This window comes from Siphateles boraxobius, unplaced genomic scaffold (genome assembly GCF_051911475.1).
Source record: "Siphateles boraxobius isolate OS27281-9 unplaced genomic scaffold, OSU_SipBor_1 65, whole genome shotgun sequence".
Classification (NCBI taxonomy): Eukaryota; Metazoa; Chordata; class Actinopteri; order Cypriniformes; family Leuciscidae; genus Siphateles; species Siphateles boraxobius.
In genome coordinates, this window is record NW_027509192.1 from 15477486 (window position 1) to 15494376 (window position 16891).

At 36.2% G+C, this 16891-nt stretch overlaps 2 protein-coding genes across 6 annotated transcripts in view; both read left to right on the forward strand.

Annotated features, from left to right (window-relative positions):
- Window positions 1-812: 812 nt before the first annotated feature.
- LOC143720458 (uncharacterized) lies at window positions 813-4735 on the forward strand. Of its 3 annotated transcripts, XM_077209931.1 has the most exons (10): window positions 813-841; window positions 1094-1357; window positions 1492-1791; window positions 2054-2236; window positions 2423-2517; window positions 2667-2717; window positions 2936-3317; window positions 3418-3597; window positions 3914-4059; window positions 4352-4735. In XM_077209931.1, the coding sequence occupies exons 1-9, from the start codon at window positions 826-828 to the stop codon at window positions 4051-4053; spliced, it is 1611 nt and encodes a 536-aa protein (XP_077066046.1). In that variant the 5' UTR covers window positions 813-825; the 3' UTR covers window positions 4054-4059; window positions 4352-4735. The 3 variants fall into 3 exon arrangements, with proteins under 3 accessions (XP_077066046.1, XP_077066048.1, XP_077066047.1); XM_077209933.1 differs by lacking the exon at window positions 3914-4059; XM_077209932.1 differs by lacking the exon at window positions 4352-4735 and having other exon boundaries at window positions 3914-4060.
- A 4914-nt stretch (window positions 4736-9649) lies between these two features.
- Window positions 9650-16891, forward strand: part of banp (BTG3 associated nuclear protein) — a 50764-nt gene continuing 43522 nt past the window's right edge. For 2 of the 3 annotated variants that reach the window (XM_077211357.1, XM_077211358.1), the window contains exons 1-6: window positions 9650-9750; window positions 11672-11753; window positions 12295-12377; window positions 12504-12703; window positions 13802-13903; window positions 14056-14219. In XM_077211357.1, the coding sequence (XP_077067472.1) occupies window positions 11678-11753; window positions 12295-12377; window positions 12504-12703; window positions 13802-13903; window positions 14056-14219 (625 nt within the window). In that variant the 5' untranslated portion in view covers window positions 9650-9750; window positions 11672-11677. Of the gene's footprint in view, window positions 9751-11671; window positions 11754-11952; window positions 12015-12294; window positions 12378-12503; window positions 12704-13801; window positions 13904-14055; window positions 14220-16891 lie in introns of those variants that run through there. The other variant, XM_077211359.1, reaches the window with a different exon arrangement.

Genomic DNA, 16891 nt, shown 5'->3' on the forward strand with positions numbered 1-16891 from the left:
TAGACTTTATTATCAGATAATGTAAGTTTTATCCTCCCTTGTGCCTTTTTGCAAGCATTTTGGACACAAGCTCAATTATGCTCAATTATGAATAATGAAGATTTTATTTTGGATACGAATAATTCCACGAATTATAATAAGAAGCATAACTATTCAGAAAGAATAAATATATGTATTATTATAAAGAAAACGTTCAAATTAAGTTTGTAACTATTCGTGTTAAGATTCAATGTGCGCTCACGCGCTCTACTCAGGCACGTGTGTTCGTGCATTTTCGAAATTTAGTTACTATAGCGACGCGTTATGAATTCTGACTGCATATGAGTTATTTGAATTTTTGTGTCTCGCGACGCGCGTTATGAATTATGACTGCAAACGAGTGATTCAAATTTTAGTTGCTATAGCGACGCGTTTTATGAATTCTGACTGATATACACACTCGAAACGAGCGTTGTTTGTTGGTGAGAGACGAGGCGAATTGACAAACTTTTGCAGAGTTTCTGTGTGATCGATCTTGAGATTTTAAAACTGTTCGGAGGATTTCTGAGAGGAGACTTTCTAGAAGAACATCGAAGGATATATCCTTTATATTTTTATCCATATAATTTTGAAAGTTTATATTATTTCCGAGGATACTTTTATTTATTGTTATTGTCTTAGAAAGTGTTTGGAGTTGTATTTAATTTTTTGTTTTATTTTTTATTTTATTTTTGTGGGGAGGAGTAACGTTATTTCTCAGTAAGGTAGTATTTTGTTGTATTGTATTTTGTATTGTATTTTTGTATTGTTTTTATTGCAGGTTGCAGGAAGATGTCTCAGACTCACATGTGTGAAAGAGGAGGTGAGTGCTTTAGTTTTTCAGTTGTTTATGGTATGTTATGGTATGATGTACAATGATTGACTAAATTAATGTGAAGGTAACCCATTTGATCCCACAATTTTACCTGCTAAGTTATCACATGTATTTGATTCCTTGCATTTAAAATAAACTTTTGAGTTTGAGTAAGTATATAGTAACAATTTGTAATTGACCACTGACATTATTGATTATTATTACAACATTACTAACTATGTGATGTCTGAAATATTCCAGGCTCAGGCCGCTCCAGCTCCAGTAGAGCTGCTTTCTTCCAGACGGCTGGTCGGGACGTTTGGAGACCCGGTTCTGATGACCTCGATCAGGATCCGCTGCCAGACCCGACCCAGACACTGATCCAGGAGCTTCCAGGATATTTCACCCCTCAGTCTTCTGAGTTTTCTGTTTCTGTGTCCACAGGTCAGGCTGACAGGAAGAGGGAGTTGATGCAGAGCCCAGATGATGGACGTCCGTCCACTTCATCGAAACACTCTTGCAGAGGTCAGAATATGCTTTTATTGAAGAAGTTATGGCTAAGTTAATAAAAAATTTATCATTGAAAATAGAAAGTTAAAATAAAAAATGAATGTGACCACTGACATTGATTATTAATATTATTAAAAATGTTTCCCCAGATTCTTCACCGGGCATCATGTCCACATCATCTCTGTCCTCCTCTGTGGGAAATGTGAAGAGGTGGTTATGTGGGTTGAAGAGCTTCAGCAGCAAAGGCACGTACATCGTCCAGTGGAAGCGGAGTGGCGATAAATCGAAAAGCCAATATGAACAGGGCAGTTGCGGCAACAGGAGTTTGTCCAGGACCAACAGCTTTGAAGAGTTTATGTGCCCTCCGCTGCCGGGTCAAGTTCCCATCGAGCCAACGGAGACTTCAGATGTCCTTATGGAGGCTTCACCGGTGAACGAGAGCTCGACAGGTGAGACTGAAATAAGGCTGGAGAGTGTAAAGTGTACAGATAGAGATTTTGCTATTTCATGCGTAACACTGCTTCACGTTTTGAACATGTTTATGTCCGGCCACATTTACTGTTGCTCAGCAAAATTTTGCAGAAATTTTATTTGGATTTGTAACATTACAGATTAGAATTTAACATTAAAATGTAAGTTGTGTCATTATATCTTTGCTCAATTTGACGTCAGAGATGTTTCTAATAATTCAACTGTTTTTCTTCATTTCAGAAAAACCTACAGAATGTAAGAAGAGGAAAGGAACTGTTTCTTTCCTCAACAGGCTACGGAAGGCTATGAAGTTCCTCTGCTGTTGTGCTGTGGATGATGTGGAGCCTTTTGTTCCTCCAGCGGATCTGGATCCTGATCCTTCATCACCTGATCCAGATCACTCCGCCGTCAAGCCAAATAGTGGTAAATCTGCGGACATTATTTCTCCAACATGGTTTTAAACAGTATTATTATCGTCTTGTTTTCCACTAAAGAAAGACTTGTTTTCAAAAATTATTTTCTCGACACAACCAGCACTGATATTTTTAATATTAAACAAAGGATCTAGCAAGCTCATATATTTCTCATATTGTCCTGTTTGTTTTTCAGAATCCTTTGAGACTCTCTATAACGTGGGAGAGATGATTGGATCCGGAGGATTCGGAAGAGTGTTTGAGGGAACACGGAAATTTGATGGCAAAAAGGTAAAGCAATCTTGCTGAATTGTATTTTTTTTTCCTAAGTATTTGGTTTAATACTTAAATGCTCAAATCGTAAATGTTATGTGCAAAGTCAGGCTCTTAAATGCTGTTACTGTTATGGAATACTGTTTTTTTGTGTGGTATTTTTGCAGGTTGCCATCAAGCGGATGCGCAAGACTTACAACGATCTTTATCTTGCTATTGTAAGTTGGTCAAAAGCTGAAAATGTATTTACTGTTTAAGTGCTGATTACTGTAGTCAATACACCTGTTGGAAGCATTCGCTGTAAATGTAATAGACAAATAAGCCTGGAAAAGCTCTGTTGATTATATCTATAAAGATCAAAGCAAAGTACATTTAAAAATGATATTTTTTCTTCAGATTTTACCCAGCTAACCTTCTGTCTACTACTTGTCTCTAGCCTGGGCATCCCGAACCTCTCATTACAGAAGTGGCGCTGCTGCTAATGATGAGGCGAGAACCCATAAGCCCCTACGTCATACAGCTGTACGATTGGTTTGAACACCCTCGAAAATTCACTCTCATAATGGAGTTCCCCGAACCCTGCGAGAGCTTGCTGGACTACATCACTCGTAATCCTCAACTGGATGAAACAACAGCACGGGTCATCATGCGACAGGCTGTGCTGGCAGTACATCACTGCATTGAGCGCTGCGTTTTTCATTGTGATGTTCATGCGCAGAATTTCCTGTTGAGGAAAAACATGTTAGAGCTCAAGCTGATAGACTTCGGCAGCGGTCACCTACTTAGTGCTGACGGCTACGAGAGTGACATATACGTTGGTGAGCATTTTTGGAGTGTGGAAACCTGAATGTAGAGACTTACAGATTATTTGACGCTTTGAAAAACTTGCTCAACAATGTGCGAATGTCTTGCTTACAGGATTACTGGATCACTGCCCACCTGAAGTCCACACTGAACCTCGATTCCAGGCCGTCCCAACAAATGTCTGGGCTCTAGGAGTGATGTTGTACGAGATGGTGAACGCATGTCGTCCTTTTCACAATGCAATGGAAATCACAGAAGCCAAAGTTACATTTCAGAACTCCAACTTATCTAAAGGTGAGTGAATAATATTGATAACATTGATAAACACACACATAAAGCAGAGACTCTGTACAGAAAGAGTTAAAGGTGATGTAAGATTTTTTTATGTTAAAGTATATTCTCTTATATAGGGGCGTTCGGTTGTTTGAAAATATGCTATATTTTTGTAATTCTGCTCGGTGTCACAGAAAATACATACTTCACCTCTAAAGAAAGATAAAGAACACTTTACCTTATTTTAATCATGTTTCAGATGCTGTTTTCATAGATGCCACCATTCGTGTCACATGGCCATGACTAACCAGCTCTCTCCTTAATAAAATGTGTACAGAATGCAGTGATCTGATTAGCCAGTGCCTAACCCTGGATCCAACTAAACGCCCGACATTAGAGCAGATGTTACAACATGAATGGATTAGAAATGATCTGGAGAAGTTCAGGAGAAGTTCAGGAGATTCACTCGATCAGTGATTTCAGGTGTGAGGAAGTGTAACAGACAGAGTAGGATTATTATCATTTTTCTTCAATTCTGGATTATTTGTAGTGAGGTTTTCAAATTTGTGTTCATTGTAATGTTCTTGTTATAGTCAAGTCACCTTCATTTATATAGCGCTTTATACAATACAGATTGTTTCAGAGCGGCTTCACAGTAATAAACAGGAAAATAACAGAATCAGTGATGCAATTGCAAGAATTCAGTTCTGTTGTAAATCAGCTCTAAAAAAACATTAATGAGTTCACATGTTCATATAATCTTTGTATTGGATAGGAAATAACACACTTGCTGTCGTTGGTGGAGGGCTTGAGCTCGAGACGTGACCCGAAGCCTGAAGTCCAACCCCAACCTGACAGGAACTCAAGCCGCCACACCAGAGATCTCAGAGCCGGTCCACGTCTGAGCAAGAACATGAGAGACTGCAAGACTGGAAACCAGTCATCAAGTCATCACTGTTCCTCAGTTTTCAGCATTCGAACGCTTGGTTTTGAGTATTTCTGTTACTTATTTACTTCTTACAATCATTGCTACACATGCCGTTGTGCTATGAATTCACATGCCGTTTTTATGTCAGAATTTACTGACTTTCTGTCAATGTTGATCCTGAAGTTCCACAGAATTCTTATTGTCAGGGATTTTAACATTCACGTGGACCAAAGTGACGCTACGACGGCTAAGGAATTTTTATTGCTACTTGACTGTGGTATAATGACGGTGTAATGATGGTATAATGACAATCTGCGCACTAAGAAGTAGGGCTGCACTATTAATCATATTTCAATCGCAATAACGATATCTGCCTCTCTCTATAAATTTTAAATAATCGTCACGATATTGCCCGCTTGTTACTTTTCCTGAAAATGCTTTTTTTTATTTGACATTTTTGTTATCTTGCATTGGTAACAAGTCCCCACTAGCGTTGATGTTTGTGGTTGCCAGATGTAAATCGCTTAAATTCCCCAAACTGAGCTTTTCTCTTACATTTTCTGCCCAGTGTTTTACTTAATCTGTGCAATCTGGCAACCCTCGCTCGCTCTACACTGCAGAAAAAGCACTGATGACCTGAAAACAAACATGTGCTGGAGTTTAGCGATTTTCCAGCGATATTCTGCTTACATGAAATTGTCATATACAAGTTTCTTCACAAGCCACTTGTGCTGTTTGTGTGACTAAATCTGCCAATCAAACCTTCTCCACCTTATTGTTTGGGATTATGTTTGCAGAATTAAATTAACAGAAAAAAAGAAAGTTGCCCTGGACGATTTTTATAATTATCATCATATCTCAAATCTTCCGTTTCTGGCAAAAATACTTGGGTGTATTGTTGACTCATTTGTGTAACCCTCTCACGATTAATAACCTTTTTGAACCATTTCGGTCGGGTTTTTGTAAATTTCACAGTACTGAGACTGCTTTGGTTAAAGTCACCAATGATTTATTGATGGCTTCTGACTCTGGGCAACATCCTTCTTAATCTAAGATCTTTTGATACTGTTGATCTCAGTCCATTACTCACACATCTTGAAACAGTGGTTGGTGTGTCGGGACAGTTTTGAAGTGGTTTAGTTCCCAGTTCATTTCTATGGATAGCAATTGGTCTGAGATTAGCTCTGTTTTCTCTGGTGTTCCTCAGGGGTCAGTCTTGGGCCCTTTACTTTTTAAAATGTATCTGACACCACTTGGCCATTTTAAATTCCATTGCTCCAGATCTTTAGATTTCTTTGCCCCTTGAACTCCAGACATATGCCAATTTTAAAAGTCAACTCGAGACATATTGTTTTAAACTTGCATTTGCTTGTTGATGTTTATTTAATTATTTTATTTGTTTATTTAATTAATTATTTGTTGATGTTTGTTTTGTTGATTTCTATTTTGTTATTTATTTATTCAATTGTATTGCTTATATTGTATACAGTGCTTTGAGAAGCTGCTTTTAAAGGTGCTTTATAAAACAAAGTTTATTATTATTATTATCACAGCCACATTTGCTTTGTTTCAAAATTAATTTTTGCTTTCTTTTTAAGAGTCAAGACAAATCATCTTTATTTATATAGTGCTTTATATATGACCAATCTGTATGTATGACTCCTTTGAATAAATGCTTTCAATGAATACAAAAGAAGAAATGCTTTTAAAGAGCCTCATTTTGTGCTGACCCAAATATAACCGTTTAAAATTTTTATCTTGGTTGCAAACTTCAGGCTTTTTAGAGCCTGTATTAAACATAACACTACAATAAATTAGACTAGAAACATTAGATAATAATAATATAATTTTGTGTGTGACACCCCTATTGGTTAATTAGGTTAAAGAAGCTATTACTGTATTATCAAGCCGAAAGTATACTTCGATTTTTTACGCGCACAGTCAAACGCACGAGCCTTGCAAAGTATACTTCTTTTGACTCATACATGTACACACTACACAGGCATTCAACACATGAGCACTTTTGAGCAATCTATCGCCACGAGTTACAACCCATGTAAATATCTTTGTATTCTTTCATGCTAGAGTTGTACAAATAAGGGGAGTTTCTGAACCTCTTCGCACAATCTCTCGTCTATGTAAGCCTGCATTGTCGCTGTAGCTTGCATGCGTTCTAGTCTGTTCTGAAATGCAGTTTTTCTTCGACTACCTTGTAAATTGCCGCCCAGGGCACGGTTGCCACCTTCTGGATAAATTTAATGTGCATGCGCAACCTGCGCGTACAGAGTACTCTTCTGATGTAGTACGCTGACCCTCGCTTACGCGTAAAAAGTGAAGTATACTTTGGCCTTAGAAATATTTAGATTTAGATGTAATCTTGAAGCTTATAGGAATAGTATGCAAAAACAAATAAAAAATTCTGTCATGAAACTCTAGATGGCACAGGCTGATAGGTCCTTAAAAGTGCACTAAGCGTATTCTGTGAAACGCTGTTGAAAGTGAATCAGATCGAGCACCAAAACACACGTGCAGCCAATCAGCAGTAAGGGGCGTGTCCACTCATGTGAGGGGAGGCTTGTTTTTAAAAAAAATTTGCGCCACTCATGCATAGCGTGTACGTGAATATGACCCCAATCGACTTTTCCTTAGTAAAAAAAAATGGTTCCCTTCATCTCAGTGGAATAAGATTTTGTTAATTTTCCTACATTATCTATCTATACACACACAAAAAAACTGGGCTTGATTCGGTGGTTCTATAGGTACGTAAAAAAATTTTTTACACTTCTTGTCTTCGGGGTCAATATGACCCCACATTGAAATGAATGGGAAAATCGAAAAAAAAAAGTTTTTTTTTTCATTTGTCAAAAAAAATTAATAAATCCAGAATAAATCTGAAACTTTCCATACCGCAATGAAGTCCTGGTACTAGAGCACAAATGCAATGTGGAACGAACATGATCACTTGTACACACACGTGCACGCGCACACAAACACACACACACACACACACACACACACACACACACACACAGGTGTGATTCCAATAGAAAGCATTTTTATTGAAATTGGCAAATAAAATCAATAATTCCTGCATAAATCTGAAAATTCTCACACATAAATGAAGGCCTGGTACTAGATCACTAATACAATGTGGAATGAACATTATCACACACACATGTGCGCCCACACACACACAGACACAAATACACACACAGATAGAGAGAGGTGTGACTGCAATAGAGAGCATTTTTATAGAAATTGGGAAATAAAATCAATAATTTTTGCATAAATCTAAAACTTTCACACACAAATGAGGGTATGCTATGAGAGCACAAATACAATATGGAAAGAACATGATTACACAAAGATCACACACACACAGAGAAACACACAAACAAACAAACAGGTGCGACAGCAAAAGAGAGCATTTTTATAGAAATTGGGAAATAAAACCAATAATTCCAGCATGAATCTAAAAATGTTCACACATAAATGAAGGCCAGGCATTAGAGAAAAAAACAATGTGGAATGAGCATGATTGCACACACACACACATGCACGTGCGCACACACAAACACACACAGACACACAGGTGTATTTACTCTTCACTCCTGTTTATATCTGCCTATAGCTGTTTGTTTTTTGTTTTTATTTACTTTTTAAAAATTAATTTTTTATTCTAAAGTTAATAATTTTGTACATTTTGATTATTGAAATATGTAATTGCAATCAAGTATTTTCTTTTAGTGGTAACTTATGTGACATTATTGCAAATTTATTTGGCATTACTGCACATTTATATAGCACTATTGCAATAACAAGATACTTCAAAAGACCTCAAACAACAACAAAAATAATTCTAAACTTTGAAAAAAATACTGATTTAATGTATTTTAAATGTTTAAATATATATATGCATAACAAAAGCTGTTATAAGAACAGGAAGTCACATCCAGAAAAATGAATGGATCTCTATGGGGCCTCTGCTGGATGCATATGGTAATTACAATTCCAGGCTAAAAATATATTATCTACAAAATACAGCTAACCAGCAGATGGCAGAATTATGCATCTAACACCTATATCAATATCCAGAAACAATTCCTATTTAAATTTGATCATCATTAATGCGTTTTTTTAATAAAAAATTAATATTTCATACATATGCTAATGGTGTAGTGGAGGAATTCTGCAGTAAATAGGTAAAAAAGTACTTCATATCTCCCAAAACACAGCATTAATGAATAGATGAGAAGTAAACAAAAAAAAAATGAAATGTTATTTGTATGATTAAAAATGTAAATTTTTTGTACAATTACTCTATCAATTGTTGGGGTCATATGGACCCCAAAGCCAAGATTTGTAAACAGGAAACGAAGACAATATGATCAGGGTGAGATCCTTTAGGATAGGGGCGTGTTTGTTTTGGTGATTTCATATATCAACAGCGATTTTCAGAAATTGCTTACTGCACCTTTAACTCAATCTGCTTGCAATCACATCCTTCTCTTTAGGGCACAGCTGATTGGTTTCTGCTGTATTAGTACCCAATGAGCTGGCATGCTCAACCTTCAAACACTTTGTTAGCTTTTTTTGAAGTTGTAGAACATATTCAGAAACCCTTCACCTTTCCCAGCTCCACCTGTACAATTTTGCCTTGAACTAAATATGCAAGACTAGTCTTACATGTCACTGTTTATAACACAGGGCGTTCATCCTTTGCTGGGCCGCTTTAAAAAATAAATTGGCATAAATTAAGAGTATACCCACTTCTCCAGGCACCACTACTGTTGGAGTATTGTTTTATTTGTAATAATAACACAATGAAACGTGGCAAATTGTGTGGACAATTTGAACATGCAAAAACAAGAGGAAACCAGCATTTTAATTTATAATGGGTTAATGTAAATGTTTTTCTCTGCATTTGTAAAAAGCAATGGCACATGTAAATAATGTCGTTTTACATAAATACAAGATTTACATAATTTGGACGCAAATACTTATGCAGAGGCAGAAAACCTTTAGATGGGAGCTCAAAAAAGAAATCATAAACTTTAAAACTTGCTGTGTGTTGGTCATAGACAGTAATATATCCTATAACGGCGGCAGTACTGAACACTGCCACATTCTGTGCGCATGCGCAGTGAGAACAGCGAGTGGCGCTCAATGCTCGGGTTTTTCTCTCGCGAGGAAGGACGCCATTATCGGAATCCTCACAAACAACACGAGAATTCATCATTCACACGGTAATATAAACCATTCTGACACGCGACACCTCCAGCTCTCCGCGTGCGTCCAAAATATGGCGATGTGCATTAAAGAAATAACCATTTTCCTGCTGTTTTCCTGTCAACTGTGTCTTGCGTGCTATGAAGGGCACAAATGAGGCCTAGATGCGTTTCGCTGCTGTTGTTTTGAGCTGTTCGTTAGCTAGCCGAGGCTACATGAGCAGGTTAGCTGCAGTGTGCTAACTGGATTAAAGCACTGGCCCTATTATTAAACCGTTCAACTATTTGCGTTTTTAAAATGACTGTTTTATGATTTTTTTTTTTAAATCGCGGAGCGTCCTTGTTCTTTGTTTGTCCAAACACTCACTGCTTAACTAGAGTTGAACTAAATTAACCTAGTTATAATATCAGCAGCAGTTTCATATTAATTGAGAATCATGCATTTACATCGTAAAAGTACCACGATGTGGACATGCTTTGGTGTATTGAGCAAATATTGCAAGTAAATGTGGTAATCCATGTTTTGTTTATAAAAAGAAAGTACAATGCTATTACTTTGTATTTTGGACATAATATGAATATGAAAAACCCTGGGGCATGAATTTCAGTCAAAGTATTAGTATACTATCATGCTACGATATGAACACGATTGTACAATGGTACCACTGTACTTTTTTTACTACAGCAATGTCTTTTAATAATTATTTTAATATATATATTATTAAGTTTATATATAAACAGACACACATTTTTTTTATTTACTACAATACTTGTATATAATTAATACACACACATATACAGCCTATATATATATATATATATATATATATATATATATATATATATATATATATATATATAATATAAACAAGTATAAAAGAGTTTTTGTCAAAATTTTCTATTTTATTACCTAAAATTTGGAGTAATAGAAATTCATAGTGTAACTTTAGGGACCCTGAACTATTTAAAAATGAAATGTATATCTTAAAGATGCTACTGGTAGGAATAGATCTGAAAGAGAATGTGTACCAGGCACTAATTTATCATATTTAATTATTATTATTGTTGTTGTTGTTATATAACAGTTATCTTTATTAAAATGTGTATTAAGTATTTATTATTAAATATTATTTTATTATTTTATTCATTTAAATTTTTTATTTCAATATTATTTTAGTTCAATTATTTATTTAATAATGTATTTTATTTATTTATTTATTTAAATATTTGTTTAAATATTAATTATTTAAATTATACAAAATATTTTTAATGAATTTTTTAGTGTCTCTTCAACAAATTTGCACATCATCTCTTGTGAAATGATATAGGCCTATGTAACCAAATAAAATGGAAAAAACAATTGAGGTCACCTTCAGTACCACATCCCCCCTCAGGGGGTCTCAGCTGTCAGTTTTTTTTTCTTTCTGGACACAATGGTGCCTGCAAAAATCCAATATTTTGTCTTGTGGTGGCTTGAATATAAAATTATATTAAAAACACTGTCTTTGAAAATGCAGAGTTTCTTTAAAAATGTATATTCCCTCCCAAAATAACAATTGATAATAATAATAATTGATATCAGTGTTATTTTAGTATCGAGATCATTTTTTAAAAATATTTTTTTCATTTTAATTCTAGATCAAGTTTTAGTAATTTTGTTCTGTGTTTTTATCATTTCTATTAGTTTAAATACGTCTGTATAGTTTTTATTCATGATTATTTCAGTTTTAGTTTAAGTTGTTTTAATACATCAAGTTAAATGTAATTAAAAAAAAGTTGCTTGGGAAACTCTCTGAAAAAAAGGTATATATATCAATCAATGTTTATTTTATTTCAGGTAACTTTTTTTTTTAAAATCGTTTCAGTTGACAATAATAACCCTAAATTGATAAAACACAAGCCACCCCGAGTTTACCAATGACATCTTTCTGAAATGCAGGTTTGAATGATGTCAGAGCAGGATTTGGTGGAGATAGTCCAGATCGCAGTGGCGGATTTGAATCACGAAGGACACCAAACAGGTCAGTTCTCCTCGAAATCAAAGAAACATTTGCGTAATGGGTCATGCTGGTAGTGTTTGTGGTAGGCATGCACGATATATCGGCCACCATATCGGTATCGACCAATGTTCGTTTTTAATGTTATCGGCCCTATAAGAAAATGTGACCAATGTCTTAAAGCCGATAAATAATGGATTATTTCCTTCAGATGCGCACTGTTCGCCATGATGGTTTTGAATTGCTTAAAATATGATTGGAATCACTTCAAAGAAGGAAAATACAGTTAAGTGCGACATGTGCAGCGCAAGTCTGTTATATAAGCTACATAAAATTATAATGAGAACATTATAATTGTGAGCTTGGGACGTGGCTTTTAATGGTGAGACTTTTGTCAGGCTCTCAAAAATGCAATAAAAAAATTTGGATTTAGATTTATCGGCCAATATATCGGTTATCGGCTTTTAAATATAAATAATTATCGGTCATCGGTATTGGCCAAAATTTTCATATTGGTGCATCCCCAGTTTGTGATTTTCTACTGTGCTTTTTTTGATGAAACTAGATGTCCTGGAGAATAATGAAGACGCTGATCAACCAGGAAGGAAGCGAGCAAGGATAGACATTAGTCAAGAAACAACTATTAAGGTAGCATCTTAACATTGTCAATAGATATGATCAATTAATCTGGTACAGAATATACAGTTTATATAAGCATGGACTTTGCAAAAAGCGTGTTTTTTTTTCTGTATTTGTCTATGCGTCGGCTCCCAGTCCATGCTGATATCCATCAGTCAGGCGATCTGCCAGCGGCTGGACAGTATGGAGGCGAAGCTGCAGGTTCTTGAGGCCACCTGTCGAGGTTTAGTGGAGAAGCTGGACCTAGTGATGGGGAAAAACCAGTTGAACATCCAGGTACCCATGGTGTCAGGGTCCCCTTTTGGAGCCACTCAGACATGCGACAAAGTACGCTGGTAAGTGGACCGTAGATGATGCCGGGTGTCCAGTTTTTTCCCATTTATTGAAGATTTTTGGCCTTTTATTTGGGTGGTTAATTCAAACCTGTTCACATAGAGCAACATCTTGAGACTGATTTAATGAACTGATGAAAACAGATAGTGGTGAAACGTCATAGAAAAAATGGGAAATCAAGGACAGTTGCTCTTTATTTGGGGTTATATGATGATCTGCGTGACTGAGAACCTTCAAATACACTTGTTATGGCTGCACTTTGAAAAAATGAGATACCATGCTGAAGTGAACTACAAAAATATTTATTAATATGAACATGTACTCCATATACCGAAAAAATATATTCATAAATAAGTTGCATTTTATACATTTTATTTGACCTTTTAATTAAACGTTCATTATTAAATATAATTATTCGATACTTTTTCCAATCATGCATTTTATCTTGTGATGACTTGAAAATTGACAGATTTTTAAAAAACATTTTGTATCCCCCCCAATAATAATCATGGCAAAGTGGAACAGTAGTGAACTTTTTTAGGGATTGATATCAAAACATGTTGTTGAATCCAGTTCAGAATAATTCACATCAAATGAGAACACTAGAAATGAATGCCAAAATAATGTAGCAAATGCCTTTAAGATCTTCAACAAAGGATATGGGAAGCTTTTTCTACTCCCTATTAAAAGTTAATGAGCACAGTTATTTTTTCTTTCCTAACTATATACAATTTTATGGTTTGGTGCATTTTATTATTTATTATCGGGGATACACATACATGAGTATTCTTTCCAATTCTGAAAAGCTGATCTTTCCTTTTTTTCATGTTATGCCAGATTCTCGATTAAATATAAAAATTTTGCACTATTTTGTATAAATAAATAGAAACTAAAATCAGTCATTTTAAATGTAATTACTTAAAAAAAAAATAGAATATTTGCCTAAAAGCATTATGTTATTAATGTATATTGAGCATATACATTATGCTATTTATTATTATTGGAACCGACTTTTTTGTGTTGCAACCCACCAGTGTAGAACCACTGATATGAAGTTTTCAGGATTGATGAAGATGGTAACAGTGAGTCTTTGCTCTCAGTGTTGTTCCCCAGACAAACGTTATAGTGAGTGGAGACAGGCCGAAGACTCGGGAGGAGACTTCACCACGTGCATCGGACTCTTTAGAGAACCTACTCAGCAAGTGAGAACAGATCGTGGTTTTTTTTTTTGCATAAATGAAATAGAAATGTCTCCTGTGTATGCAATGCAAATACACTGAGAAGACGATTTCTGGATCTGTCGCACAGTGAGGACAAGCTCTTTTTGTAATACCGCTTTATTTTTTTGTTGCAGTACCGTTGGGCGAGGAAGACAGAAAACCATAGTGCTGAAGGTTCCAGTCCATGAAGAGATTCAGGATGATCAGGAAAGCGGTTCTGAAACGAGCGATTCGGTGTCCAACAGCGGCCAGAATCAGAATACCAATAACGTAACGCTCATCACTCTCAACTCAGAGGGTAAGATTCACAAATGGGTTTTGTTTTGAGATTGGTTTGTGGCAAGACACAGTATACTGGCTGTATCCAGTATATAAGCTAACAAAAACAAACAGCGCCAGTTACGCCATCATGTCTCGCGTGCCTCTTGACCACTGATGGGCAGTAACGCGTTAGAAGTAATGCGTTACTGTAATCCAATTACTTTTTTCAAGTAACGAGTAATGTAAGGGATTACAATTGCAAAAACAGTAATTAGATTACTGTTACTTCCCCGTAAGCAGGCTGCGTTACTGCGTTAGTTAACCGTCATTTTGTTTCGTGAGACTGTCTCCTGCCATGAGTCGTGCGTGAGTGACAATGACATATGAGCGCCGCAACGTCAGTGGTAAACACCGAAATGTGTAGTGTTGAACAGACAACATGGAGCGTGGGAGAGAGACACGCATTTGATTGGTCTCACACGCCACACCCCCGATTTTTCACGCTGAAGTGTCAACCCGGTCGGTCAAATGCCTGAAAGAGGAATTTATCTATAGATCTACCTGTTGAGCCACTTGTGATCGACTAGTTATACCGCAAATTAGTTAAAATCTCCTTGAATCTAGAGCTAGCGTGCATGCGAGACAGAGACCGCGTAGCGCGCGCAAGGCAGAGAGAGAGAGCGAGCGAGAGATCTTGCGTGTGCAGAGAACATCCTGATCTAGAAACAGGACCCCCCGTTGGAGAATGTCAAAATTCCACCTCAAATCTGAGCAAGCACCTAGCAAGCCGGCACAGGAATGTGAAACTTACTGAAAAAAACCCTGAACCCCCAACTGACATGACATGGCTGTTTTGGTAAACTCATTTTTACTCCTCTCTGCACTTTACTGTTAAATGACGTAAGTGTTAATAATTTAGAATACAGTCAGGAAAGACTTTCATTTTAATTATTTTATTGCTGTATTTTATTTACATCTATTCGAATGAAGGATTTTACAAAAAAAATATATTTATTTTATATGCTGGAATATGCAGAAATATAAGTTAACAGAAGAAGGACTTTCTTCATTTCATGAAAATATGGTGGAATGTGCAGAAAATAGGTTTACATGTTCAACAATGTGCATAAAGTAAAAATATTGAAACGAATAAAACAAGTTTAAGAAAAGAGTGTTTTATTTGATTAAATTTTAGATAATATGCAGTTCAATTCAATTAATTCAATATGGAATATGCAGAAAGAATATTATTAGGCTGAAAGGTCTATTGCTTTATAGCGTATTCAGGTCGTGCATCATGTTTTTGAAAAGTAACTTAGTAAAGTAACTAGTAAAGTAACTAATTACTTTTGAAAATAAGTAATCAGTAAAGTAACTGGATTACTTTCTTGGAGAAGTAATCAGTAATCATTAACTAATTACTATTTCTAAGTAGCTTGACCAACACTGCTCTTGACACACCAAAAATTCGAATGCACGTTTTTTGTATTCGACGAATATTTGAAATTCGCATTTTTATTTGACAGCCCTATTAGGCACATGGACTATTTTAACTTTGTCTTTATTACCTTTCTCGGCCTTGAAAGTGGTGATAACATTGCAGTCTATGGGGGGTCTTACGGGTTTGGAATGACATGAGTGTGAGTAATTAATGAAAATTGTGTTGTGAACTATCCCTTTAGCAAAAGTAGAATATTCAAAACATTTCTTAGAACAATTAGGTATTTACTCAATACTGTTGTTAAAAGTTATTTGAATCTGTATCTCAACTCAAGCAGTGCTTTACTGTCAAATGTTAATTTCTAAGAAATAAACGTAATATTATTACTAACTGCACTTATTGATGTAAAACCATTTAAAGATTAAAATGCCTTTACAATGAAAAATCCCCCCAGCGCTACTAAATCAGGTGTTGGCGCCACCATCTGTTGAACTTAGTTGCTACGGCTCTCAAAAAGTAGTCTGGAGCCCTGCATTTTACAGAGAACTTGACTGAACAAAAACCGGTGTAGTGCAGGATGAGTCATCGATCTTATTCGTCTGTTTTCAAGAAGAGAAAGACTGTAAATTTGAAATCTACTAAAAGCTAATTTTGTCAACATTAAAGGGTCACTCCACCCATTTGCATTAAGATTTCCATTGTTAGAAATCCTGTCATACTATTGAATGGTCGTGCAACACTCTTTCATTTTCCCCTGAGACGAGAGAAATCCTCTATTCACCTTTTTCACTTCCTCCTACAATGACGCAAAAATCGTCATTTTACGTCATTGTAGGAGGAAGTGTAAAAGTGGGGGATTTCTGTGAAGACTACAAGCACTAGTTCCCGCCCTTTCAAACCCGCCCATAGGGGGTTGGACCTAATGCGCTAACAGACCAATCACAGATCAGTGCTGGTGCGTTTGATTTCACCGGCAGAAACTTTTTGAAAATATGGACGAAGGTATTGAATACGCAGACGGATGCATTATGGAGAATCTGGATTTTGACGAAGTTATGGTAGAAACGGATGTTCGTGGCTGCCTTTATGAGCCACAGTATAGCTACGACCAGCTGAGGGCTGTGGGGGAACCGGAGGCGGCTGAAGCTGCTGTCACCACAGTCGACGAGACGAGGACGAGGAGCCCGCAATGGCTCGAGCTGGGGCGGATTGGTGGTGCCTGTGCTCTCACTGTGCGCCAATGGACACAGAACAAGAGTCTGTCTGCT